Below are 27060 nucleotides of genomic sequence, written 5' to 3' on the forward strand. Positions count from 1 at the left end.
GCGGACCTATCTATCGGTCATGTGTACCTTTCAGTGCTGGTTTCTAGCCGCTAGCATGTAAGCCACATCAGGGCAGGGATCGCTGAATAGCCCTGTCGCCTGTCCATCCAAAGGCCTGAAAGAATGTTGCACTGAGGAGTGGTTTAATCATCATCCGTGGGATGAGGAAACGTGTACTTCTTTGGAAGCTGCACTGCACTAGCGTTCGTAGGTTCCACCGTCATTTCACCTGGATCCAGCAGCGGTTCAGAGCCTGTCAAGGCAGCGGGGATCCTGTAGATGGGTTCACCATAGGAGAGCGTTGGAGTCCCTTAGTTGCACTCACGACACGGGGACATCCAAATAGCTCAAGTAATTGCAGAAGCACGTTTGGAAGGATGAATCAATCATATGTCCCTTTCCTGCCTTAGGCACCTCTGTCAGCCCCGCTAGTCCATTGCGTGGAAGCGGAACAGGTAAGGGTGACAAAAGTTTCCCCTCCACTCTCCGGGGCATCTATTGAAAAGGGGGCTCCGGTGGTCACAGTGATCACAAGGCGGGACAGGACGGAACCTCTTGGAAAATCAGTCATAGTTGATATTTCCGTAAATAGAGACCTTAAGGAAAGGTGTTTGGGTTATTCGGGGCGGTATCAAGTTGATTTTGAAGAGGGAGCTGAAGCTCTGTCTTGGTCTCTCTCATCGTTAGGTGCTCCGACAATGCCCGCCAGGACCACCATTCTCTCTGGTAGTTCACGCACAGGTAGGAGGAGACATCTAACAAGAAGACCTCTTCACATGTAACCTCTCACTGCGGTCGGTAGACCGACTGCGATGAAACGCCCACATAATCCTTTCCATCGTATCCCCAATCCTCAGGCCTCACCACTCGTCCCTTTCTTCTTTCAGAGGCCACAACTTCAACAGAAGCCGGTGGCACTCCGGGCACTGGACGCAGACCAGGTGAGAATGAGGACCTCGCCGATTGGGGCTGACCGTTAACTGTGACTCTCCCTAGTCTCGCCTGTTGGGGGGTTGGCTTTCCCGTAGAGTGGATGTCATCGGCTGCCATTTTCCCCTAGATCAACATATTAGGGGCAAGCTCTCACAAGTGGCTTCTAGCCTCACGGCAGTAACTGTCTAAAGAAGCTGGTGGTGAAGTCGGTACGAGAGATCTCTCATGTATTGGCGTGCACGTCACTGAGGTCTCAGGGTGAGCTCAGGAAAAGTGTCCACGCGAGACAGAGAGAAAGCAGTGTGCACTCTAAAAGAGGCCTATCCTATAGAGAGGTTTTCCTGCTCAGAAGAACCATTAACGACCTTCAAGTTTTTCCTTGGCACATTCGCTTGATTTTCTGGTTTTCCTCCCACCATAGGCACCACTGGACCACCAGGAGGCATCTCAGCTGGGAGCGGGACAGGTGAGCCTCGGAGAAAGGCAACTGTCTCTCCATCACAGAGTGAAGGGAATGTCTGGAGAGGGTGCCCCGTGCTGGGAATGTTACGATTCTTACCGCTGTCTCAGTGAGAGGGGACAAGGGATGGGCAGAGATTCTCACCTCATCGGGAGTAGGGGCAGGGCCCTCCGCTCTTACGCAGATACCCCTAGAGTGCTTCTAGGGGCAGGTCTTCGGGAGACAAACACTAGTCTCCGTGAGGTCCTCAGACCCTTTCTGTTGCAGGCACCACCGGCGTCGCCCCTGGCACAACTGTTGCCCCTGGCAGTTCCAACACAGGTGAGGCCACAGTGTGATACACCATGTTCCCCATGTCCCTCCACAAATTAGATGTCTCCTCTGGTGTTGCTTTTTCTCTGTTTTATCGCCCTTTGTCTTCCAAGGTCCTTAAATATTGTCCAGTTACCTCTTTCTATCTGCCCTCTCTTTCGCAGGGGCCACCTCTGTCCCAGGAGAAGGTGAAACCACCGGATCTGGAATAGGTGCAGGTGAGCGTGGCTGAGCCCAAACCTGCACTCTACGATGACTTTGGGACGCAGTCTGGGGAAACTATGGGCACACTGCTCAATGTGTGTTGTCCAGAGCAAGTTCAGATGTAACACGGGCGAGCCCGTCCTTGCCTTGCCGCCTCGTTGCCTCAGCTTACAAGAGCATTCAGTCAACCCTCCTGAGGTCAAACTAATGACTGATACATAGAAATGTGGAGAGAAATTACCCTACTCCCGTCCAGAGAAAGAGACAGGATACCTAGGGACTCGGGAAAGTGGTTATAGAAAACAAATGGACAAACAAACAAACACGCAAGCAAACAAAGAAGCACACCCACCAAGCCACCAACCAGTGTTACCTGGGGCACGTTGGATGACTTGTTGGGCCTAAATGTCACAGGGTTATAGTTTGCTGCCACACGGCACGTACAGATTCCCATTTAACTCACGTGGTGGACAAGCAATGGACCCGGGGGTCACCGCCCCTGTCTTGTTGCAGGTACAACGACCACACTCCCCGGAGAAGCTCCGGAACCTGGAAGATACAACACAGGTAAGCCGGAAAACGCGCGCGAAAACAGGATATGGGCCCCTTCCAGGATATATTCTGACATCAGGACAGTGTGCCTTTCCCACAGCCTACTCTGTATTGCTTTCTTTCTTTTCCCTGTCAGAGGCCACGACGTCCACGGGTGGCAGTGGGATCACCGAAGCTGAACTTCCAGGAGGCAAGCTTTCTCAGTTTGAGGCTTTGGTTTTCCTTTATACATTTGTTTGTTGTTTTACCTTACTTCATGATTCTAACCCCATTATTGTGTGTGTGTGGCTATTTTGAACACATGTGTGGGAAGGTGGGCTGAGGACAGGCGCCTGCATGTCCTGCGGGAAGCCACCATGCCAGTCACAAACCTGGGTCGTCCTGGGAATTAAATGGCATCACAGATCCCCATCTATATTTCCAGAGACCCGGGGTCGCTGAGCCACTTGCGGATCGGCAGGGACGAGGCCCAACGGCCAAGCAGCCCCTGCCTCCCTAGGTCCCTGATCCTTACATTTTCCCCTAGCCCTGTCTAACGCGGACCTATCTATCGGTCATGTGTACCTTTCAGTGCTGGTTTCTAGCCGCTAGCATGTAAGCCACATCAGGGCAGGGATCGCTGAATAGCCCTGTCGCCTGTCCATCCAAAGGCCTGAAAGAATGTTGCACTGAGGAGTGGTTTAATCATCATCCGTGGGATGAGGAAACGTGTACTTCTTTGGAAGCTGCACTGCACTAGCGTTCGTAGGTTCCACCGTCATTTCACCTGGATCCAGCAGCGGTTCAGAGCCTGTCAAGGCAGCGGGGATCCTGTAGATGGGTTCACCATAGGAGAGCGTTGGAGTCCCTTAGTTGCACTCACGACACGGGGACATCCAAATAGCTCAAGTAATTGCAGAAGCACGTTTGGAAGGATGAATCAATCATATGTCCCTTTCCTGCCTTAGGCACCTCTGTCAGCCCCGCTAGTCCATTGCGTGGAAGCGGAACAGGTAAGGGTGACAAAAGTTTCCCCTCCACTCTCCGGGGCATCTATTGAAAAGGGGGCTCCGGTGGTCACAGTGATCACAAGGCGGGACAGGACGGAACCTCTTGGAAAATCAGTCATAGTTGATATTTCCGTAAATAGAGACCTTAAGGAAAGGTGTTTGGGTTATTCGGGGCGGTATCAAGTTGATTTTGAAGAGGGAGCTGAAGCTCTGTCTTGGTCTCTCTCATCGTTAGGTGCTCCGACAATGCCCGCCAGGACCACCATTCTCTCTGGTAGTTCACGCACAGGTAGGAGGAGACATCTAACAAGAAGACCTCTTCACATGTAACCTCTCACTGCGGTCGGTAGACCGACTGCGATGAAACGCCCACATAATCCTTTCCATCGTATCCCCAATCCTCAGGCCTCACCACTCGTCCCTTTCTTCTTTCAGAGGCCACAACTTCAACAGAAGCCGGTGGCACTCCGGGCACTGGACGCAGACCAGGTGAGAATGAGGACCTCGCCGATTGGGGCTGACCGTTAACTGTGACTCTCCCTAGTCTCGCCTGTTGGGGGGTTGGCTTTCCCGTAGAGTGGATGTCATCGGCTGCCATTTTCCCCTAGATCAACATATTAGGGGCAAGCTCTCACAAGTGGCTTCTAGCCTCACGGCAGTAACTGTCTAAAGAAGCTGGTGGTGAAGTCGGTACGAGAGATCTCTCATGTATTGGCGTGCACGTCACTGAGGTCTCAGGGTGAGCTCAGGAAAAGTGTCCACGCGAGACAGAGAGAAAGCAGTGTGCACTCTAAAAGAGGCCTATCCTATAGAGAGGTTTTCCTGCTCAGAAGAACCATTAACGACCTTCAAGTTTTTCCTTGGCACATTCGCTTGATTTTCTGGTTTTCCTCCCACCATAGGCACCACTGGACCACCAGGAGGCATCTCAGCTGGGAGCGGGACAGGTGAGCCTCGGAGAAAGGCAACTGTCTCTCCATCACAGAGTGAAGGGAATGTCTGGAGAGGGTGCCCCGTGCTGGGAATGTTACGATTCTTACCGCTGTCTCAGTGAGAGGGGACAAGGGATGGGCAGAGATTCTCACCTCATCGGGAGTAGGGGCAGGGCCCTCCGCTCTTACGCAGATACCCCTAGAGTGCTTCTAGGGGCAGGTCTTCGGGAGACAAACACTAGTCTCCGTGAGGTCCTCAGACCCTTTCTGTTGCAGGCACCACCGGCGTCGCCCCTGGCACAACTGTTGCCCCTGGCAGTTCCAACACAGGTGAGGCCACAGTGTGATACACCATGTTCCCCATGTCCCTCCACAAATTAGATGTCTCCTCTGGTGTTGCTTTTTCTCTGTTTTATCGCCCTTTGTCTTCCAAGGTCCTTAAATATTGTCCAGTTACCTCTTTCTATCTGCCCTCTCTTTCGCAGGGGCCACCTCTGTCCCAGGAGAAGGTGAAACCACCGGATCTGGAATAGGTGCAGGTGAGCGTGGCTGAGCCCAAACCTGCACTCTACGATGACTTTGGGACGCAGTCTGGGGAAACTATGGGCACACTGCTCAATGTGTGTAGTCCAGTGCAAGTTCAGATGTAACACGGGCGAGCCCGTCCTTGCCTTGCCGCCTCGTTGCCTCAGCTTACAAGAGCATTCAGTCAACCCTCCTGAGGTCAAACTAATGACTGATACATAGAAATGTGGAGAGAAATTACCCTACTCCCGTCCAGAGAAAGAGACAGGATACCTAGGGACTCGGGAAAGTGGTTATAGAAAACAAATGGACAAACAAACAAACACGCAAGCAAACAAAGAAGCACACCCACCAAGCCACCAACCAGTGTTACCTGGGGCACGTTGGATGACTTGTTGGGCCTAAATGTCACAGGGTTATAGTTTGCTGCCACACGGCACGTACAGATTCCCATTTAACTCACGTGGTGGACAAGCAATGGACCCGGGGGTCACCGCCCCTGTCTTGTTGCAGGTACAACGACCACACTCCCCGGAGAAGCTCCGGAACCTGGAAGATACAACACAGGTAAGCCGGAAAACGCGCGCGAAAACAGGATATGGGCCCCTTCCAGGATATATTCTGACATCAGGACAGTGTGCCTTTCCCACAGCCTACTCTGTATTGCTTTCTTTCTTTTCCCTGTCAGAGGCCACGACGTCCACGGGTGGCAGTGGGATCACCGAAGCTGAACTTCCAGGAGGCAAGCTTTCTCAGTTTGAGGCTTTGGTTTTCCTTTATACATTTGTTTGTTGTTTTACCTTACTTCATGATTCTAACCCCATTATTGTGTGTGTGTGGCTATTTTGAACACATGTGTGGGAAGGTGGGCTGAGGACAGGGGCCTGCATGTCCTGCGGGAAGCCACCATGCCAGTCACAAACCTGGGTCGTCCTGGGAATTAAATGGCATCACAGATCCCCATCTATATTTCCAGAGACCCGGGGTCGCTGAGCCACTTGCGGATCGGCAGGGACGAGGCCCAACGGCCAAGCAGCCCCTGCCTCCCTAGGTCCCTGATCCTTACATTTTCCCCTAGCCCTGTCTAACGCGGACCTATCTATCGGTCATGTGTACCTTTCAGTGCTGGTTTCTAGCCGCTAGCATGTAAGCCACATCAGGGCAGGGATCGCTGAATAGCCCTGTCGCCTGTCCATCCAAAGGCCTGAAAGAATGTTGCACTGAGGAGTGGTTTAATCATCATCCGTGGGATGAGGAAACGTGTACTTCTTTGGAAGCTGCACTGCACTAGCGTTCGTAGGTTCCACCGTCATTTCACCTGGATCCAGCAGCGGTTCAGAGCCTGTCAAGGCAGCGGGGATCCTGTAGATGGGTTCACCATAGGAGAGCGTTGGAGTCCCTTAGTTGCACTCACGACACGGGGACATCCAAATAGCTCAAGTAATTGCAGAAGCACGTTTGGAAGGATGAATCAATCATATGTCCCTTTCCTGCCTTAGGCACCTCTGTCAGCCCCGCTAGTCCATTGCGTGGAAGCGGAACAGGTAAGGGTGACAAAAGTTTCCCCTCCACTCTCCGGGGCATCTATTGAAAAGGGGGCTCCGGTGGTCACAGTGATCACAAGGCGGGACAGGACGGAACCTCTTGGAAAATCAGTCATAGTTGATATTTCCGTAAATAGAGACCTTAAGGAAAGGTGTTTGGGTTATTCGGGGCGGTATCAAGTTGATTTTGAAGAGGGAGCTGAAGCTCTGTCTTGGTCTCTCTCATCGTTAGGTGCTCCGACAATGCCCGCCAGGACCACCATTCTCTCTGGTAGTTCACGCACAGGTAGGAGGAGACATCTAACAAGAAGACCTCTTCACATGTAACCTCTCACTGCGGTCGGTAGACCGACTGCGATGAAACGCCCACATAATCCTTTCCATCGTATCCCCAATCCTCAGGCCTCACCACTCGTCCCTTTCTTCTTTCAGAGGCCACAACTTCAACAGAAGCCGGTGGCACTCCGGGCACTGGACGCAGACCAGGTGAGAATGAGGACCTCGCCGATTGGGGCTGACCGTTAACTGTGACTCTCCCTAGTCTCGCCTGTTGGGGGGTTGGCTTTCCCGTAGAGTGGATGTCATCGGCTGCCATTTTCCCCTAGATCAACATATTAGGGGCAAGCTCTCACAAGTGGCTTCTAGCCTCACGGCAGTAACTGTCTAAAGAAGCTGGTGGTGAAGTCGGTACGAGAGATCTCTCATGTATTGGCGTGCACGTCACTGAGGTCTCAGGGTGAGCTCAGGAAAAGTGTCCACGCGAGACAGAGAGAAAGCAGTGTGCACTCTAAAAGAGGCCTATCCTATAGAGAGGTTTTCCTGCTCAGAAGAACCATTAACGACCTTCAAGTTTTTCCTTGGCACATTCGCTTGATTTTCTGGTTTTCCTCCCACCATAGGCACCACTGGACCACCAGGAGGCATCTCAGCTGGGAGCGGGACAGGTGAGCCTCGGAGAAAGGCAACTGTCTCTCCATCACAGAGTGAAGGGAATGTCTGGAGAGGGTGCCCCGTGCTGGGAATGTTACGATTCTTACCGCTGTCTCAGTGAGAGGGGACAAGGGATGGGCAGAGATTCTCACCTCATCGGGAGTAGGGGCAGGGCCCTCCGCTCTTACGCAGATACCCCTAGAGTGCTTCTAGGGGCAGGTCTTCGGGAGACAAACACTAGTCTCCGTGAGGTCCTCAGACCCTTTCTGTTGCAGGCACCACCGGCGTCGCCCCTGGCACAACTGTTGCCCCTGGCAGTTCCAACACAGGTGAGGCCACAGTGTGATACACCATGTTCCCCATGTCCCTCCACAAATTAGATGTCTCCTCTGGTGTTGCTTTTTCTCTGTTTTATCGCCCTTTGTCTTCCAAGGTCCTTAAATATTGTCCAGTTACCTCTTTCTATCTGCCCTCTCTTTCGCAGGGGCCACCTCTGTCCCAGGAGAAGGTGAAACCACCGGATCTGGAATAGGTGCAGGTGAGCGTGGCTGAGCCCAAACCTGCACTCTACGATGACTTTGGGACGCAGTCTGGGGAAACTATGGGCACACTGCTCAATGTGTGTAGTCCAGTGCAAGTTCAGATGTAACACGGGCGAGCCCGTCCTTGCCTTGCCGCCTCGTTGCCTCAGCTTACAAGAGCATTCAGTCAACCCTCCTGAGGTCAAACTAATGACTGATACATAGAAATGTGGAGAGAAATTACCCTACTCCCGTCCAGAGAAAGAGACAGGATACCTAGGGACTCGGGAAAGTGGTTATAGAAAACAAATGGACAAACAAACAAACACGCAAGCAAACAAAGAAGCACACCCACCAAGCCACCAACCATTGTTACCTGGGGCACGTTGGATGACTTGTTGGGCCTAAATGTCACAGGGTTATAGTTTGCTGCCACACGGCACGTACAGATTCCCATTTAACTCACGTGGTGGACAAGCAATGGACCCGGGGGTCACCGCCCCTGTCTTGTTGCAGGTACAACGACCACACTCCCCGGAGAAGCTCCGGAACCTGGAAGATACAACACAGGTAAGCCGGAAAACGCGCGCGAAAACAGGATATGGGCCCCTTCCAGGATATATTCTGACATCAGGACAGTGTGCCTTTCCCACAGCCTACTCTGTATTGCTTTCTTTCTTTTCCCTGTCAGAGGCCACGACGTCCACGGGTGGCAGTGGGATCACCGAAGCTGAACTTCCAGGAGGCAAGCTTTCTCAGTTTGAGGCTTTGGTTTTCCTTTATACATTTGTTTGTTGTTTTACCTTACTTCATGATTCTAACCCCATTATTGTGTGTGTGTGGCTATTTTGAACACATGTGTGGGAAGGTGGGCTGAGGACAGGGGCCTGCATGTCCTGCGGGAAGCCACCATGCCAGTCACAAACCTGGGTCGTCCTGGGAATTAAATGGCATCACAGATCCCCATCTATATTTCCAGAGACCCGGGGTCGCTGAGCCACTTGCGGATCGGCAGGGACGAGGCCCAACGGCCAAGCAGCCCCTGCCTCCCTAGGTCCCTGATCCTTACATTTTCCCCTAGCCCTGTCTAACGCGGACCTATCTATCGGTCATGTGTACCTTTCAGTGGTGGTTTCTATCCGCTAGCAAGTAAGCCACATCAGGGCAGGGATCGCTGAATAGCCCTGTCGCCTGTCCATCCAAAGGCCTGAAAGAATGTTGCACTGAGGAGTGGTTTAATCATCATCCGTGGGATGAGGAAACGTGTACTTCTTTGGAAGCTGCACTGCACTAGCGTTCGTAGGTTCCACCGTCAATTCACCTGGATCCAGCAGCGGTTCAGAGCCTGTCAAGGCAGCGGGGATCCTGTAGATGGGTTCACCATAGGAGAGCGTTGGAGTCCCTTAGTTGCACTCACGACACGGGGACATCCAAATAGCTCAAGTAATTGCAGAAGCACGTTTGGAAGGATGAATCAATCATATGTCCCTTTCCTGCCTTAGGCACCTCTGTCAGCCCCGCTAGTCCATTGCGTGGAAGCGGAACAGGTAAGGGTGACAAAAGTTTCCCCTCCACTCTCCGGGGCATCTATTGAAAAGGGGGCTCCGGTGGTCACAGTGATCACAAGGCGGGACAGGACGGAACCTCTTGGAAAATCAGTCATAGTTGATATTTCCGTAAATAGAGACCTTAAGGAAAGGTGTTTGGGTTATTCGGGGCGGTATCAAGTTGATTTTGAAGAGGGAGCTGAAGCTCTGTCTTGGTCTCTCTCATCGTTAGGTGCTCCGACAATGCCCGCCAGGACCACCATTCTCTCTGGTAGTTCACGCACAGGTAGGAGGAGACATCTAACAAGAAGACCTCTTCACATGTAACCTCTCACTGCGGTCGGTAGACCGACTGCGATGAAACGCCCACATAATCCTTTCCATCGTATCCCCAATCCTCAGGCCTCACCACTCGTCCCTTTCTTCTTTCAGAGGCCACAACTTCAACAGAAGCCGGTGGCACTCCGGGCACTGGACGCAGACCAGGTGAGAATGAGGACCTCGCCGATTGGGGCTGACCGTTAACTGTGACTCTCCCTAGTCTCGCCTGTTGGGGGGTTGGCTTTCCCGTAGAGTGGATGTCATCGGCTGCCATTTTCCCCTAGATCAACATATTAGGGGCAAGCTCTCACAAGTGGCTTCTAGCCTCACGGCAGTAACTGTCTAAAGAAGCTGGTGGTGAAGTCGGTACGAGAGATCTCTCATGTATTGGCGTGCACGTCACTGAGGTCTCAGGGTGAGCTCAGGAAAAGTGTCCACGCGAGACAGAGAGAAAGCAGTGTGCACTCTAAAAGAGGCCTATCCTATAGAGAGGTTTTCCTGCTCAGAAGAACCATTAACGACCTTCAAGTTTTTCCTTGGCACATTCGCTTGATTTTCTGGTTTTCCTCCCACCATAGGCACCACTGGACCACCAGGAGGCATCTCAGCTGGGAGCGGGACAGGTGAGCCTCGGAGAAAGGCAACTGTCTCTCCATCACAGAGTGAAGGGAATGTCTGGAGAGGGTGCCCCGTGCTGGGAATGTTACGATTCTTACCGCTGTCTCAGTGAGAGGGGACAAGGGATGGGCAGAGATTCTCACCTCATCGGGAGTAGGGGCAGGGCCCTCCGCTCTTACGCAGATACCCCTAGAGTGCTTCTAGGGGCAGGTCTTCGGGAGACAAACACTAGTCTCCGTGAGGTCCTCAGACCCTTTCTGTTGCAGGCACCACCGGCGTCGCCCCTGGCACAACTGTTGCCCCTGGCAGTTCCAACACAGGTGAGGCCACAGTGTGATACACCATGTTCCCCATGTCCCTCCACAAATTAGATGTCTCCTCTGGTGTTGCTTTTTCTCTGTTTTATCGCCCTTTGTCTTCCAAGGTCCTTAAATATTGTCCAGTTACCTCTTTCTATCTGCCCTCTCTTTCGCAGGGGCCACCTCTGTCCCAGGAGAAGGTGAAACCACCGGATCTGGAATAGGTGCAGGTGAGCGTGGCTGAGCCCAAACCTGCACTCTACGATGACTTTGGGACGCAGTCTGGGGAAACTATGGGCACACTGCTCAATGTGTGTAGTCCAGTGCAAGTTCAGATGTAACACGGGCGAGCCCGTCCTTGCCTTGCCGCCTCGTTGCCTCAGCTTACAAGAGCATTCAGTCAACCCTCCTGAGGTCAAACTAATGACTGATACATAGAAATGTGGAGAGAAATTACCCTACTCCCGTCCAGAGAAAGAGACAGGATACCTAGGGACTCGGGAAAGTGGTTATAGAAAACAAATGGACAAACAAACAAACACGCAAGCAAACAAAGAAGCACACCCACCAAGCCACCAACCAGTGTTACCTGGGGCACGTTGGATGACTTGTTGGGCCTAAATGTCACAGGGTTATAGTTTGCTGCCACACGGCACGTACAGATTCCCATTTAACTCACGTGGTGGACAAGCAATGGACCCGGGGGTCACCGCCCCTGTCTTGTTGCAGGTACAACGACCACACTCCCCGGAGAAGCTCCGGAACCTGGAAGATACAACACAGGTAAGCCGGAAAACGCGCGCGAAAACAGGATATGGGCCCCTTCCAGGATATATTCTGACATCAGGACAGTGTGCCTTTCCCACAGCCTACTCTGTATTGCTTTCTTTCTTTTCCCTGTCAGAGGCCACGACGTCCACGGGTGGCAGTGGGATCACCGAAGCTGAACTTCCAGGAGGCAAGCTTTCTCAGTTTGAGGCTTTGGTTTTCCTTTATACATTTGTTTGTTGTTTTACCTTACTTCATGATTCTAACCCCATTATTGTGTGTGTGTGGCTATTTTGAACACATGTGTGGGAAGGTGGGCTGAGGACAGGGGCCTGCATGTCCTGCGGGAAGCCACCATGCCAGTCACAAACCTGGGTCGTCCTGGGAATTAAATGGCATCACAGATCCCCATCTATATTTCCAGAGACCCGGGGTCGCTGAGCCACTTGCGGATCGGCAGGGACGAGGCCCAACGGCCAAGCAGCCCCTGCCTCCCTAGGTCCCTGATCCTTACATTTTCCCCTAGCCCTGTCTAACGCGGACCTATCTATCGGTCATGTGTACCTTTCAGTGGTGGTTTCTATCCGCTAGCAAGTAAGCCACATCAGGGCAGGGATCGCTGAATAGCCCTGTCGCCTGTCCATCCAAAGGCCTGAAAGAATGTTGCACTGAGGAGTGGTTTAATCATCATCCGTGGGATGAGGAAACGTGTACTTCTTTGGAAGCTGCACTGCACTAGCGTTCGTAGGTTCCACCGTCAATTCACCTGGATCCAGCAGCGGTTCAGAGCCTGTCAAGGCAGCGGGGATCCTGTAGATGGGTTCACCATAGGAGAGCGTTGGAGTCCCTTAGTTGCACTCACGACACGGGGACATCCAAATAGCTCAAGTAATTGCAGAAGCACGTTTGGAAGGATGAATCAATCATATGTCCCTTTCCTGCCTTAGGCACCTCTGTCAGCCCCGCTAGTCCATTGCGTGGAAGCGGAACAGGTAAGGGTGACAAAAGTTTCCCCTCCACTCTCCGGGGCATCTATTGAAAAGGGGGCTCCGGTGGTCACAGTGATCACAAGGCGGGACAGGACGGAACCTCTTGGAAAATCAGTCATAGTTGATATTTCCGTAAATAGAGACCTTAAGGAAAGGTGTTTGGGTTATTCGGGGCGGTATCAAGTTGATTTTGAAGAGGGAGCTGAAGCTCTGTCTTGGTCTCTCTCATCGTTAGGTGCTCCGACAATGCCCGCCAGGACCACCATTCTCTCTGGTAGTTCACGCACAGGTAGGAGGAGACATCTAACAAGAAGACCTCTTCACATGTAACCTCTCACTGCGGTCGGTAGACCGACTGCGATGAAACGCCCACATAATCCTTTCCATCGTATCCCCAATCCTCAGGCCTCACCACTCGTCCCTTTCTTCTTTCAGAGGCCACAACTTCAACAGAAGCCGGTGGCACTCCGGGCACTGGACGCAGACCAGGTGAGAATGAGGACCTCGCCGATTGGGGCTGACCGTTAACTGTGACTCTCCCTAGTCTCGCCTGTTGGGGGGTTGGCTTTCCCGTAGAGTGGATGTCATCGGCTGCCATTTTCCCCTAGATCAACATATTAGGGGCAAGCTCTCACAAGTGGCTTCTAGCCTCACGGCAGTAACTGTCTAAAGAAGCTGGTGGTGAAGTCGGTACGAGAGATCTCTCATGTATTGGCGTGCACGTCACTGAGGTCTCAGGGTGAGCTCAGGAAAAGTGTCCACGCGAGACAGAGAGAAAGCAGTGTGCACTCTAAAAGAGGCCTATCCTATAGAGAGGTTTTCCTGCTCAGAAGAACCATTAACGACCTTCAAGTTTTTCCTTGGCACATTCGCTTGATTTTCTGGTTTTCCTCCCACCATAGGCACCACTGGACCACCAGGAGGCATCTCAGCTGGGAGCGGGACAGGTGAGCCTCGGAGAAAGGCAACTGTCTCTCCATCACAGAGTGAAGGGAATGTCTGGAGAGGGTGCCCCGTGCTGGGAATGTTACGATTCTTATTCCTTTCTTAGTCAGAGCGGATAAGGGATGGGCAGAGATTTTTTCCTTATTGGGTGTAGGGACAGGTCCTGTCGCTCTTAGGCAGATACCCCTAGAGTATCTAAATCATGATTTCTATCCAGTAAAAAAGACATTGCTGCACATAACACATTCTTCTCTCTCCCATCCCGGGTACGACTGGGACATCTCTGGTACTGCATCATTACCTGAAGGTTTCAACACAGGTGCGTCATATAGTGAAAGGAATTCTTTAAGAATCTCTAGGGACAAGATTGTATACCTGTCCCTAGAGTAGGGACAATTCCTGCTTCAATTGAAGCAGGAATTTCTTCCGGTGCGTTTTGCCGGAATTTGTATTGTCAGTGAGTTTTCCATTTGAGTTTACAAATTGTGAATAAAAATCAGGATGGCTGGAAATTGGTTGCTTTTAATTTAATAACAGATTTTAAGGCGAACCTACATTAGCATTTTGGTGTTTCCTAAAATATATAACGTACATGTAATCATGTAGATACAGTTTTTTCTTGAAACTTACTCTGTTTTTTCTTTTTTGGGGGGGTCTGGCGTACCACAGTATTAGTATGAGTCACTAGTAGTAAAGAAAGTAAGTGGATATCACTACAATAGATGAAGAAAAGTTGTGGACTAAGGCTTTTATAAAGATTTCTAATTCCTGACCACAAGTTTAGATGCAGGTTTTTTTTTTCTGGTTTCCTTCCCTTGTTCCATTAGAGAACCAGAGGTATAAGTCACTCGAAGAAAATCATATGAATATAAGTTAAACATTCTTTAATTTAGTTATCGAATTCTAGATTGTTCTAGATCTAGAGAAATAAGATCTATGAGGCAATTGTGATTTTCTTCCACCATGTTTTCTTTGAACATGCAGTCATTAGAATGTGTATTGAAAAATATGCCAGGTTTAACATTCGGTGCAAGAATGATTGTTAAACTGTTTTGTATTGCTTCCAAGAAACAGGAATATATGCCAATACTACACTCTTCGTAGGGTGAGAAAGGCTTTGTGAGGCTCATCCTTCCCTCTTATTACAGGTATCACTTGGATAGCCTCTGGCACAACCGTTATTCCTGCAAGTGTCAACACAGGCAAGTAAATACTTAATAATTGGCTCAAAGTAGTTAAGCCTAGGAAAATAAGAGCCCTTCTCTGAAACTGACTGTCTATTGTAGCATCAACACAGCAGTCTTGACCTCATTCTTGTTTGCCTTTTTTAGGGGCCACCACTGGAGTTGGAATGCAAACAAGTAAGTCCCAGTGGTTCAAATATGTTGCGTTCTCATTAATGAGAGCCTCAGTGTAGGGGACTGTTGAAGATAAAGATGAAGGCCCAGGAAAAAGGGTAGAATGTCATTAGGAATGTACATTTCCAGCCAGCTAAGGTTGACTTCTTGCTCTGAGTTTCTGTGTAAGTTCATAAAGGTGAACAAGAGCACCCAGTAAACATTCTTCCTACAAGACGTAAATCCATGAAACCTCATCTGCTCAAGGGGGTGATTTTTTGTAATTCACAAAGGTGCTTTATGGGCTAGCTGCAACATTGGCCCAGACTTTCATCAGATTTACTTTCTCTTCTTGTTGTTGATCTTTGAAAATAGTGATAGGTGGTGTGTCTTATATGAAATGTTCTTCATTTGCTTTTGTAGGTACCTCTGTAATATCAAGTGGAATTACTGGTTTCCCAGAAAGTTCCAGCCCAGGTAATGGAAATCACTGGCTCAGATGAAGTTTACATGCTAAATATTCTTCTCCTCTTTAACACCCAAGAATTTCAGATAACCAATATTTATCTCTATGAATGACTATCTAACTTGAATTGTAAAAGAAAAGTTGCACCAGATGAACTTAAATAGTCAAGGAAGACTTTATTTAAGAATATTACAATAGTGGTCAAGACTATTGCACCAGGGGTGAGATTTTGAACTCAACACTGCTGAAACAAAAGACAGGAGGGTGTTTAAGTATTGGGGTGAACTAGTGTTAAAATACTGGAGTGTGTTAGAGGAGAGGTTGGTTTCTGTGATTAGGCGATCTATGTTTGCTAATTGGTGCACAGAGAATGAAGTTAGGCTCCTACCTCACAGAGACAGGGAGATAGGGGCGCTATTATTCTTGATGGTTATATTTCAAAGGGGTGACCCCCAGGTCTCTGAGAAAGACATTGCTGACTTGTGAAACTGGCCAGATGCTGGGGAAAGGTTTACATCTCAACGAGACAGAGAAAGAATTTACAATTGCAAATTTTATAAAGTAAAGACTCTAAGAAAAGGAGTGCAGGGATCTATAATCAGGAAGAAACATGTTTAAATTTTAATCAGGCTGAGGGGAACATTAAGCCCATCTTGATCAACACAAATGTTTTCTCATTTTCTTTCACTCTGTCCCCCCAAAACTAATAAAGGAGAATAAAAAAAACCTCAAGTTATAGGACATAAAAGAGTTAAGTGGGAAAAACATTCTTGTCATTTAGAGAAGTGGAGCCATAAGTAAGAAATTTCCTAGGGTCATAGAAAAATATTTAATTTACTTCTGGGAGCAAGTGGCTGCTAAGATAGGGACCTCTTATATTTCAATGGCAGAAGCATGAACTTGCCTTAGTAGATGCATTAGTACACTCCAGGTGTTTTGAGTACACTCCACTTTCCATGAGGAAATGTCTTAGGGCATGCTCTTTTGTGACCAGAAGAAGTTCATTGCTCTTTCCCTACTCATTTTAGGTACCTTCAAGGAAGCATCTGAAACAACCACTACTCATGGAATTTCTACCATGGGTAAGTGGAATAATAATAAATGAACTTTGCTTGATGGCATCTCAGAAGACAGGATAGCTTATCAAAAATTAAACTCTAGCTTCTACAGTTCCCTATACTCACCACTATTTATCCTCCCTTAGTCACTGCTTTCACATGAGTCAAGGAAACTTCTGGAACTGGAATGCAAACATATGAATGCTGGCAACACAAACTCTTTGATGATCAGTGTACCTGTGATTATATAGAAGGAGTTCAGTTTGGGGGAGAGAGAGACTGGGGAAGAAACAAGAGAGAGAAGCGAGGGAGATTAAACTTAATTTCCTTTTGGAACACAAATTTGAATTTCAACTAGGGATATTCTTTTTTCCTAGGTTTTTTTTTTTTTGGGGGGGGGGGTTAAGCTTTCACCAAACTCCTCTCCAGAAGACTTAGTTTCGAACCTCTTAGTTTGAAATCTCTGCGTATGAGGTTATGAAATTTGCTATTCCTGAAATATTTTTATATTTTCTTTTCGCCTCAGTGTCAAATGGAATAAAAACAAGCCTGAAAGTATCCTTCTCAGGTAAAATAAATTACCCAAATGTACTGGAATGAATTTTCTATTCCACACAAAGTTATCCCTGAGCATTAATCTGTGTGATCATTTTGCCCTCACAACACAGAGACTTGATATGCATACATGTTATTCTAATAAAATGACAATACCATCCTTTTATTTCCCCTCAGAAACTACTGTAGTAACAACAGGAGATCAAGACATTGAAAATAAAACAGGTCAGTATGGGAAAAGTCCTAATTTCTTTGTTACTTATTCAATACAATAAGGTTTTTCTTTAATGCCTTATATGTGTTATACTCTGTAGCAGACACTAACAGCAAAAAAAATCAATAAAATATTGCCCTTGCCGTTTTATTACTGTGTGTGTGTGTGTGTGTGTGTGTGTGTGTGTGAGTTGGGGGAGATTATTATGGGCACAGATACTATTTGGTTGGTGCAAAAGTAATTGCAGTTTAAAGGTTGAAAATAACTGCAAAAACCTCAATTACTTTTGCCTAATATCTTTACAATGTGTTTAAAGTTAACCCATAAAGACGTACAACAATTATGGTCTCAGAAGTGCAGTGAGAGGAGTGTTAAATTCTACCTATTGATTGCTGATATTGAGTGATGGCATCAGAGAGGATAAAGTTTAACATTGGCTGGGGTGAGAAGGAAATTCTACCAAAGAGCTCTTGAAAAGACAGAGACATGAGACAGCATGAGTGAATTCAGAAATCAACTAGATATTGGTAGTGATTGTGTGAGTTTCAGGGAAGAAATGAGATTGGAAAGGCAAGTAGATAAGAGTTCATAAAGAACCTTATTTACAAACTTAGGAATTTATCCTTATACTAAATAGGATCCCCTTAAGGATTTTATTAAGAAAGTGATATGATCATATAGGTGTTTCAGGGAAATTATTTTGATATCTATGTGGAGATTAGGATATTTTTCTTTATGGCTCTTCTTACAAATATCTTCAGTGAACTCTTGGAATTCTGGTCAGGGAAGATTTTCCTGCTGCATTTATGCATAATAGATAATTTCTCCATCCTGTCGCTGGTTCCTGCTCATCTGCTAAACATTCGTGATTGGGGATTAGCCTCACATCCCTCTGTAAAGAGAGACATTTTATCCCCCAAAACTCGCACTTTTTTTTTTAATGATAATCTTTTTCCTTTTTAAATTTTATTGGGGAATATTGGGGAACAGTGTGTTTCTCCAGGGCCTGTCAGCTCCAAGTCATTGTCCTTCAATCTAGTTGTAGAGGGCGCAGCTCAGCTCCAAGTCCAGTTGCCGTTTTCAATCTTAGTTGCAGGGGACGCAGCCCACTATCTCATGAGGGAATTGAACCAGTGACCTTGTTGAGAGCTCATGCTCTAACCAACTGAGCCATTGACGGCCCCAAACTCCCACTTTTTAAATTTATTTTTCTGTACCCATTATTTGTCAGTGTCCTTTTCCCTAAACATGCAGAAATTTTAAGTTCTTCTCAAATATTCTGTTGCTTCTAGGCCAGCTGTTTGCTTGGTAGATAGAATAAAAATATTAATTTGATTTTTAACAGTTTGAAAATATAGTTTAAAATTTATTGGTAAATTATTGGGTTGACCAAAATATGTGATATATGAAGCCTCCAAAAAGCATTTGGTGGGGGTGGAGATAGAGCAAGATTGAAATATTTCAAGAAGATAAAAGGGGATAAAAGTTTTTAAAGGATTAAAACTAGGTAACTAATACTACTTATATTTTTCCTAGATCTGAATTATCGTCTTCCTTCTTTGATTATGTATTTTATTGCCCTATTCATTAGAATTGTCTTTCAAATTTTTTTTTTAGTAAAAGAAGTTTACCTTAATATTTTCTCATTTCTCTTTAGATTCTCATATTTCCCTCCCATTAAAATTCAAGATCCAAATGGAACCCTCTCTAATGGTGGAATTTCAAATGCCATAAGAAACAGAAAGGGAAAATAGATGGGAATATGTCTGTTTGTAAGACTAGCAATGTAGCCAATTATTGTCAGTAATTAGGGAACTATATTTACCTCCAAACTATTCCAATAACTTTAGAGGCTAATCAGAGATGTCTGTTTTTATACAGGATGTCCAGCATCTCTTCCACCACCTCCAGGTAAGAATATCTGCACTTGAAAATCAATCATTCTGCGTTAATTGTTCTTGTAAATCAAACTTCAGAGGTCATGCCAATAAAAGTCCCTAACTATGAATATATTATATAATAGGAAAACTGAAAGTGGATACATTTAGCTTTTATTCACCAACTAAATAGTGAATGGTAGTCTGTTTTCTCCCACACAAAGTAATAAAGTCAAATCAAACAAATACATGTTGTTAGTCAAATTAGAATTTACCTACAAAATAAAGTGTTTTATGTAATTATGTGATATCTTGGTTATAATATTGTCACTTGATAGTATTTTTTTGAACTAGATAATTTCAGCTTTCTTGAGGATTGAATTATAGTAAGAAAAATAAGGTTAACTAACATTCAGTAATTCTAGAATTCCTACTATTCTCAAGCCAATGTGATGTACATTGTACAAAGTAGCACAGGTTAAAAAAGTCATTCTCTGATCTAAGATATAGGGGAAGAAGGAATATTATTAAGAATATATAGGTAATTTTCATATAAGGCTGAAAATAAATTTCACAGTAAAAACTGCGCAACATGTGTTACATAGAGTGCATGTTATGTGTCACATATATTTACATACAATGTATACTTTGGATGAATCCTCATGTATTTTACAACAGAATTGGAATTTGAGAACAATATGTAGAGTAGCCCAGGGTATATAAATGAGAAAAGTGAGACAAACTTGGGAATATAGATTAGATCCACATTATGGCAGACCTCAGAAGCTAATGCCAAAATAAGGTATTTATTTCACAAGGCAGAAAGCGGACATCTACAGTTTTCAATCAAAGCAATAATGAGATAAAAATTTGGCTTTAGGAAAATTATTCTAACTGCACAATAGAAATTTGATTGAATCAGGAAGAGGTCTGAGTCAGAGTAACCCCTGAAAAAGCCAGATTATGCTATATCCAGGATAATAAATTTCTGGGGTAGTATTGTACCAAGTTGAACCAGTAAAGGAAGGGATTAACGTGAAGATGAAAATACTGGATTTTGCAGTAGATTATATGCCAAGTGACGGAAAGGAAAGAATCACAATGATTTCTAAGTTTTAAGCTTTAATCATTGAAAGAATAGTTTGGTCCTTAATAGGAGGCAGCCAGTTTACATAGAAAACTGGTTTTAGGGGCAAGATGATAACAATCTGTTTTGTGCACACTGAGTTTCAGGTTCATATAGATCTGCTGGTATGCTATTTATTAAGCTGAGGATGACCTGGATCCATAGCTCACATGAGATGTTCGGATTGGGGCTAGAAGTTTGAGAGTCATCTACTTGATATACAGTGGACACTGTGGAGATAAGAGGAAAGTAGCAGGGGAAAGACTAGAGACAAAATGAGAGGAAGAAGGAAGAGCTAATCACAAAGAGAGACACTAAGAGTGTTGAATCTGAAGGACGGAGAACAATTTCAAGAAGATGAGAGTTACAAATGTCAGCTATTGTAGGGAACTTGAAAAACTGAGAAGGCCCTTGAGACTGGTAATTATCAAGTCTTGGTGACTTGTAGGATTATAGAGACAGAAGTCAGACTGTAAATCAGAAAGTAAAACAATACTCATAAGATTTATTGACCACTGGCAGGAGATATTAAGAATTCTCCTTTGCTGGGTCTTGTAAAAATAGAATACATAGATACATACATACATACATACATACATACATATATGTGTATAAATATATGTGTAGATATATATATATATGCTTGTTAGGGACAGTTTGCTCAAAGTAGGTGTATACATTTTTTTTTTTTCCTTTAAGGCACCATACAATCCTCCTTAATTCTGTGTCTCTGAAATCCTAGTGCCAATTATAATATTGGCTACTACTCAGTGGTTGTCTACAAATAACAGAAGGTTATATTTTATGAAATTTAATTAACATTTATCATTTCATGTTAACAGTTTGCCATGGTCCACTGGGAGAAGAGAAATCTGTAAGTACATGTTTTTTTTCTTTACTTTAATCCAAATTTTCTGTCATTCCTGTATTTGAATAGAATTCTAACTTGGTTTGTATCTGTAGCCTGGAGACATATGGACGGCCAATTGCCACAGATGTACCTGTACTAATGCAAATGCTGTAGACTGTAAACTCAAAGAGTGTCCTTCGCTACCCACATGCAAAGCTGGAGAGAAGCTTGTCAAGTTCAAAGCTAATGATGCCTGCTGTGAAATTGGATACTGTGGTGTGTATTCATAATTCATTATTTGAATTGAATAGAATAATTGTTTCCTTATTCGCATATTCAAGAGATATTTATTGAGTTGCTAATATGTGTCAAACACTATGCTAGACAGATGTGATAAATAAAACAGAATCGGTACTGGCTCTCTTACAATTTATTATCTTTGGAGTGAGAGAAACCCAGAATTAACAGTTATGAATATAATCAGTAAATTAAAGGGAGATGATGGTATTATGGGAAGCTCATAATGGGATTGTTAAATACAATCCCATTTATAATTTCTGTTTTGTAAATAAAAAAAGAATTAGGTTTATTTTAGGGTAAAATAATGTATGTATTTTTCAGAGCCAAGAACATGTTTATTTAACAACACCAACTATGAGGTAAGGTTGTCTCTACTTTACACTATTATTATTAATGTAATTATGAATAAATGCAGGTTTTTTCGGCTTTTAATATATAAAAAAATCTTAAATTCTGGTGGAGTAGAATCTGTTCATTTTTTCCTATATTTATTTCAAAAGGAATGTCAAATGTAACACTCAGCATAACTTGCCCCAAAGGGAGAAAATATACTTGGTTGCTAACCAGTTAGCAATGGAGTTTCTGAATAATATTTCCCATGGGTCTCACCAGATGGAGAAGAAACACTTTGTAACATTCAAATCAATGATCAGAGTTAAACTGTAATTATGCCCAAAAAGATCAGACGACCAAACTGTCAGAGATCAAATAAGAAAACCCAAAAGACTAGAACCCCATTATGTGACTATATCAACAGAATATATTCAGGGGTGGATTTTGACAACTGATTTGGCATTTTGGAACAAGCATCAGAAATTAAAAAAAAACACGATCATTCTCAAATTGATATTAATACATTTGGACTGGTGATACTAAATATTAATATTAAATAAACTAAAATAAAATATATGTGGTGTGTTAGGAAATATATAGAAGCAAATCCTATGAGAGGTTTAATTTTATAATTCATTTATCACACTCAAATTTCTATCTGGGCATCTTAACTTTTCCAAAAGTGACCTGGCGTGAGAATCTATGACAGTTTTTAAACATCAAATATGTTTAAAGAACAAAGGAAAAGTTTTATCTCTAATCATTTATATGCAAAATAGTAGAAATAATAAAATCTCAGTTTAGTGGAAAGTTCATTTTGTAATTTGAGGCCCTGAAATAAATACAATTTCCCAAAATAATGTTTGAATTTTGAACGTTAATTATAAAGCCATCTAGAGGGCTTTAAAGTATAGAAACACAAGCGAAAATAGAAGTAAGATGTCTTATCGGACTTGTCATTTGCAACAAACTTATTTTGTGCCATTTTTTTTCTATTTATACTTATTGTTTGTTTTCCCTCATACTTGGAGTATAACAAATTGGTCAATTGACTACTCACCATAAAATAACCTGCCTTGAAACTACTTGAAAACTATAATAGAGTAACTGTAGGTGAATCTCACTTTGAGAATCTTGACACAGTCTGTGTTCTCAATGAGGAACTTTCATTCATTCATGGAAGTAGAAGGCTTTCAATCCACCTTTTCTTAAATATTAACCCAAAGGCTGACAGTGCCTCTGGAAATTCACTAAACATCATGAATTTGAAAAATTTGTACACGTTTTATTGTCAACCTCAAAAAGAAATTAAGGTGAATAATTATTTTGTTCCCTCCCCTTTCCTACTTCCCAGATTGGCGCTTCATTTGGTGATTCCAATAATCCATGCATCTCCTACTTCTGCCAAAACACTGGTTTTGTTGCAGTAGTCCAAGATTGCCCAAAGCAGACCTGGTGCTCAGAAGTAAGTGATCTTCTTAAGCAATAAACAAGATTAACTTCTCATGTTCAGTACAAACACAACCTGTCTTCTTTCACGTTTGAAAAAGTTTATATCTGGCCAACAGACATAAATTTCTTGTAGATTTCATTCCAGGTATCTTATCTACCATTTATTGTGAAGTATATTTTTTTATATCAAAGATATATTTGCAGGCTCCATAAAACTTAATCTATTGCTATTATAGAAGAAATAAGTTACTGTAGAAAGCGTTTTGCTGTTTTCAAACAAATTAAAAAATCCTAGTTTTCTTTTAAGGCTCGTGGACTCACAATTAATAATTTTCTATAAAAATAGAAAATTTTCATATAATCACACATGTTTTCATATTCAGGTCTTTTTTTGTGGTTGACACAGTATATTTTTATCCCTCCCAAACATGGGGAGAGTTTTGTATTCAAGAATGCTTAAGTTTAAATTATTTAAGGAAGGTTTAAGGTTAACTAATTTTTCTTTCTGAAAATATAATTGATAATATGGTTTAATGCTTTATTTTAGAACTCCAATATTGGATAACAACATTTATTGAGTTTTTATTGAGTTTTTGAGACATTAATATGTTTAAGATTGCAATAATGTACAAGGTAAAAGTTCCTGCCTGTGAGAAACAGTGTCTAGTAGTAACATCATTATTAAAATATTTTTTAAATTAATATAAGTAAGGAGTAATTTTTTTATTCCTTTGCATTTTATTTTAAAGAAAAAATTAGTTTAAATATTGTTTTTCCCTTTTGATCCACTGTTGAAAAAGTTGGTATAAATACTCAGTCTCGTTTTTATTACTACTCTCTCCCATCCCTGCTTATTGATCTGAGATCAGCATACTCATCTGTTCCATTTCCCCCCTTTGTGATGCTAAGTAATGTTTTACTAATTATAGAAATTACAGAAGATTTTCAGTCTTTTTTTCTTTTTTTGTCACCCATATAGAAAGACAGAATCTACGATTCAAACAAATGTTGCTATACATGTAAGTAAAATCAAGCTCCACATGTATAGGAAATACAAAGTGTTAAAAAAAACATTTAGTGTTTCTTTAAACCAAATGGCAGATCATTAACAGAAAGTCTCCTGTGTTTTTGACACAACAGATACTATAACCTATATGCATAAACTAATAATTGTTATTTGTATAGAATGTATTACATAATTACTTGTTCATGTTGGTTTTAACATTCTTCCTGGTAAAAACTAGTGGTGCTTACAAGGGAGAAAATTTAATTTTCATGAAAGAAAAATTTAGCTTGCTCTCCTAACATCAGCAGGTTATGTTGTAAATTAGTATATTAAATCATAAGGATGATCAACAATGAGAAAATAGATATCAAAGACAATCATGACACTCCATCTTCCCTTCCCTCCCCACTTTTCTTTACTACTTCTTTCTCCCCTGTTCCCTTCCCCCTTTCCTTCTTTCCCCTTCTTTTTCTTCTAAGATAGTGACACAGCAATGAAAATAAGATAACATTTATTGAGTATTAAACAGGTACCTTGTGCTGGGTGCTGAGATAGTTACTGCCTTCAATAACATTGTCAAGTAGTTATTATTATTCTCTACTTTATGGTTAAGAAAACAGACTTAGCAATTGTTAACGTGAAACTTCATTTCTGACTCTCTTATCCATTCTGTGTTAGGTAATACTAATTGCAGATCTTCACTTGTGAATGTGACTGTTAAGTACAATGGTTGTAAGAAAAAAGTTGAGATGGCAAGATGCACAGGGGAATGCAAAAGGACCATCAAGTGAGTTGTTCTTTGAATGTGTGCTGTGAGTTAGTTTTGGAACATTGTGGAGGAATTTAAACTTCTAATACATCACATGGAAAGTTTTTACATGATATTTAATGATATCTACAATAAACATTTTTCAAAAATAATGAATTATTTTGAAGTAGTTTTCTAGATATATCAAGCATAACATATTTATGGCAAATGTATTTATTTTCATAGTGATTACAGACAATACTTCAGCAAATACTCTTGCTTAAACGTAGGTTTTTAGACTACCACTTGCCTTTTAGACATAATAAAACATGTATTACATGTTTTCCTTTATATATACTTTCATATATAGACTAATATATGAAAAAATAATAACTTAGTATCAAGTTGTACATTTAAGTGTTTCATTTTTGTACCATAATTAATATGCAATTATAAATCTCCATTTTGAATTTCTTGTCTTCTTTTTTGTTTTGTGGTCTTACATATCACTTATCACTGGTCCACATCACAAATTTATAGTAAGGGAGAAATGGAATGCAAGTTGTAGGGAAATAATGAATTGTTTGGGAGGCTTTGAAATCACCTACATGATTAGAAGTTGAGCATTGATGTCACTTTATTTCAAAAAATATTGACTACTGATTTTTTTTTTTTAGGTACAATTATGATATCTTTCAACTGGAAAATTCATGCCTTTGCTGCCAAGACGAAAAGTACGAATTCAGAGAAATTGTTCTTGACTGTCCTGATGGCAATACAATACCTTACAGATACAGGCACATCACAGTGTGTTCTTGCTTAGACAAGTGCCAGCACTCTATGAACTCAGTGGCCACTTAATGTTACATTACCTTTCCAACAGGCAGATATTTATTTTATAAGTGAACAAAAATAAAATCACTAAATTGCAAGAGTGACTAAACATTTGTATCTCACTCAACAAGTGAGTTTTCATTATGAGGCATTTTGTTCTTTTGTTGATTGGCTCTGAAAAATAAATACAATTTTGCAAGCAATTAGTGAGCACATGTGTTTATTTTATAGCAATAAGAATTCTGCAAGTCAAGGAGAAACTGAGTCATATCATGGCTCTCCAGTATACTTTTATTGTACTCTTCATCTCATGAGGTCATTATCCTGTTTTGCTCCTTCCCTTCACTGTTAAAGTTATTGAAAACATAGTCTTTGTTCTCTTTCCATACTTCTCCATGCCTGTTGCCTCGCTCCTTTCATTCTACTACAACTCCCTCTGCTTAGAACACCAGCAGCCCCCTTATAAATTTTCTGTAGTGTCTGATATCATTTCTACTCTTTCTTTCTTGACAATTTTTCTTGGTGTTTCTGTGGCGTCATTCTTAATTATTATAACAGTCCTATGTTTTGTGAACATCTTCACTTTTGCAAGTCCTTTAAATCTTAGTTCTCCAAAGTTGCACACTGTCCCTGTTCTCATTTTATTCAGGTTCCTTAGATTATTTCATCAACACAGGTAGATGTTTTTATGCACTGAGAATTTCCAATCTATCTCTCCAGTCCCCACCTCTTCTCTGAATTACAGACACATTGATACAACCCTGAGTGTACTTTTCTAACTTAATGTTCTATAGATATACCACAAACTCAGCAAGACCAAAACGAAACTAAATGTCATCCGCCTAACCCACTCCTCTACTTGTATTTTGTATACCTATTGAGGTATTACTAGTGAGCTAAAAGGAAAAGTTGAGGTTCATTAACATCATGACTGTCACCTTCTACAACTGTACATTCTACCACTTTACTACCTCACACACATATCCTTCTTCCTGTATATGTATTTTCAAATGTGCCTTGTACAATCTTGTTTACATTTGTAAACCACATACAGTTATTACCACTCTTATTACCTTCCCAAACCCAATTTATCATAACCCATTAATGTACTACTCACCTTTCTATGTTACTTAAACGATTGGTAAATTTAACCACTTGAAACACTGTATGTCCAATGATGGAGGAAGTAAATTGATACATCAGTGTATTGGTAACTGTCAACAAAAGGTGAATAATAACTAAATACAGGTGGATATTACAGGTCTGACTTCTACAGTTGATCCCAAGGCCTTATACTTTCGTCCATATTGGTCACTTTTTCGTTTTTTTCTTTTTAGTCCATATCAAAGTTTTTTTTTTTTTTAGTTGGAACAATTTTGAGGGGTTTGAGCCCTTGAAAATACAAATGGATGAGGTTGTAGGAGTTTTTCATTATATTTTACCTTCACGAATGATGAAACACAGAGTTAAAAATGTACCCACTTCTCAATTTTTACTGTGTAGCAGTAACTCTAT

General features: G+C 43.2%; 1 protein-coding gene across 1 annotated transcript; it reads left to right on the forward strand.

The window, feature by feature from the left end:
* Window positions 1–8382: 8382 nt before the first annotated feature.
* MUC19 (mucin 19, oligomeric) lies at window positions 8383–25746 on the forward strand (the record flags this gene model as incomplete). Its single annotated transcript, XM_081058957.1, has 25 exons — window positions 8383–8472; window positions 9882–9935; window positions 10349–10541; window positions 10655–10708; window positions 10864–10917; window positions 11417–11470; window positions 11592–11645; window positions 12403–12447; window positions 12680–12733; window positions 12880–12933; window positions 13347–13391; window positions 14538–14591; window positions 14721–14750; window positions 15150–15203; window positions 16221–16274; window positions 16777–16818; window positions 16983–17030; window positions 18901–18930; window positions 20865–20896; window positions 20986–21148; window positions 21494–21531; window positions 22860–22970; window positions 23937–23976; window positions 24642–24750; window positions 25389–25746. 25 exons carry the CDS (start codon window positions 8383–8385, stop codon window positions 25570–25572), a joined length of 1740 nt encoding a protein of 579 aa, XP_080915083.1. The 3' UTR covers window positions 25573–25746.
* Window positions 25747–27060: the final 1314 nt, after the last annotated feature.

Source organism: Rhinolophus hipposideros, assembly GCF_964194185.1.
Source record: "Rhinolophus hipposideros genome assembly, chromosome: 9".
Lineage (NCBI taxonomy): Eukaryota > Metazoa > Chordata > Mammalia > Chiroptera > Rhinolophidae > Rhinolophus > Rhinolophus hipposideros.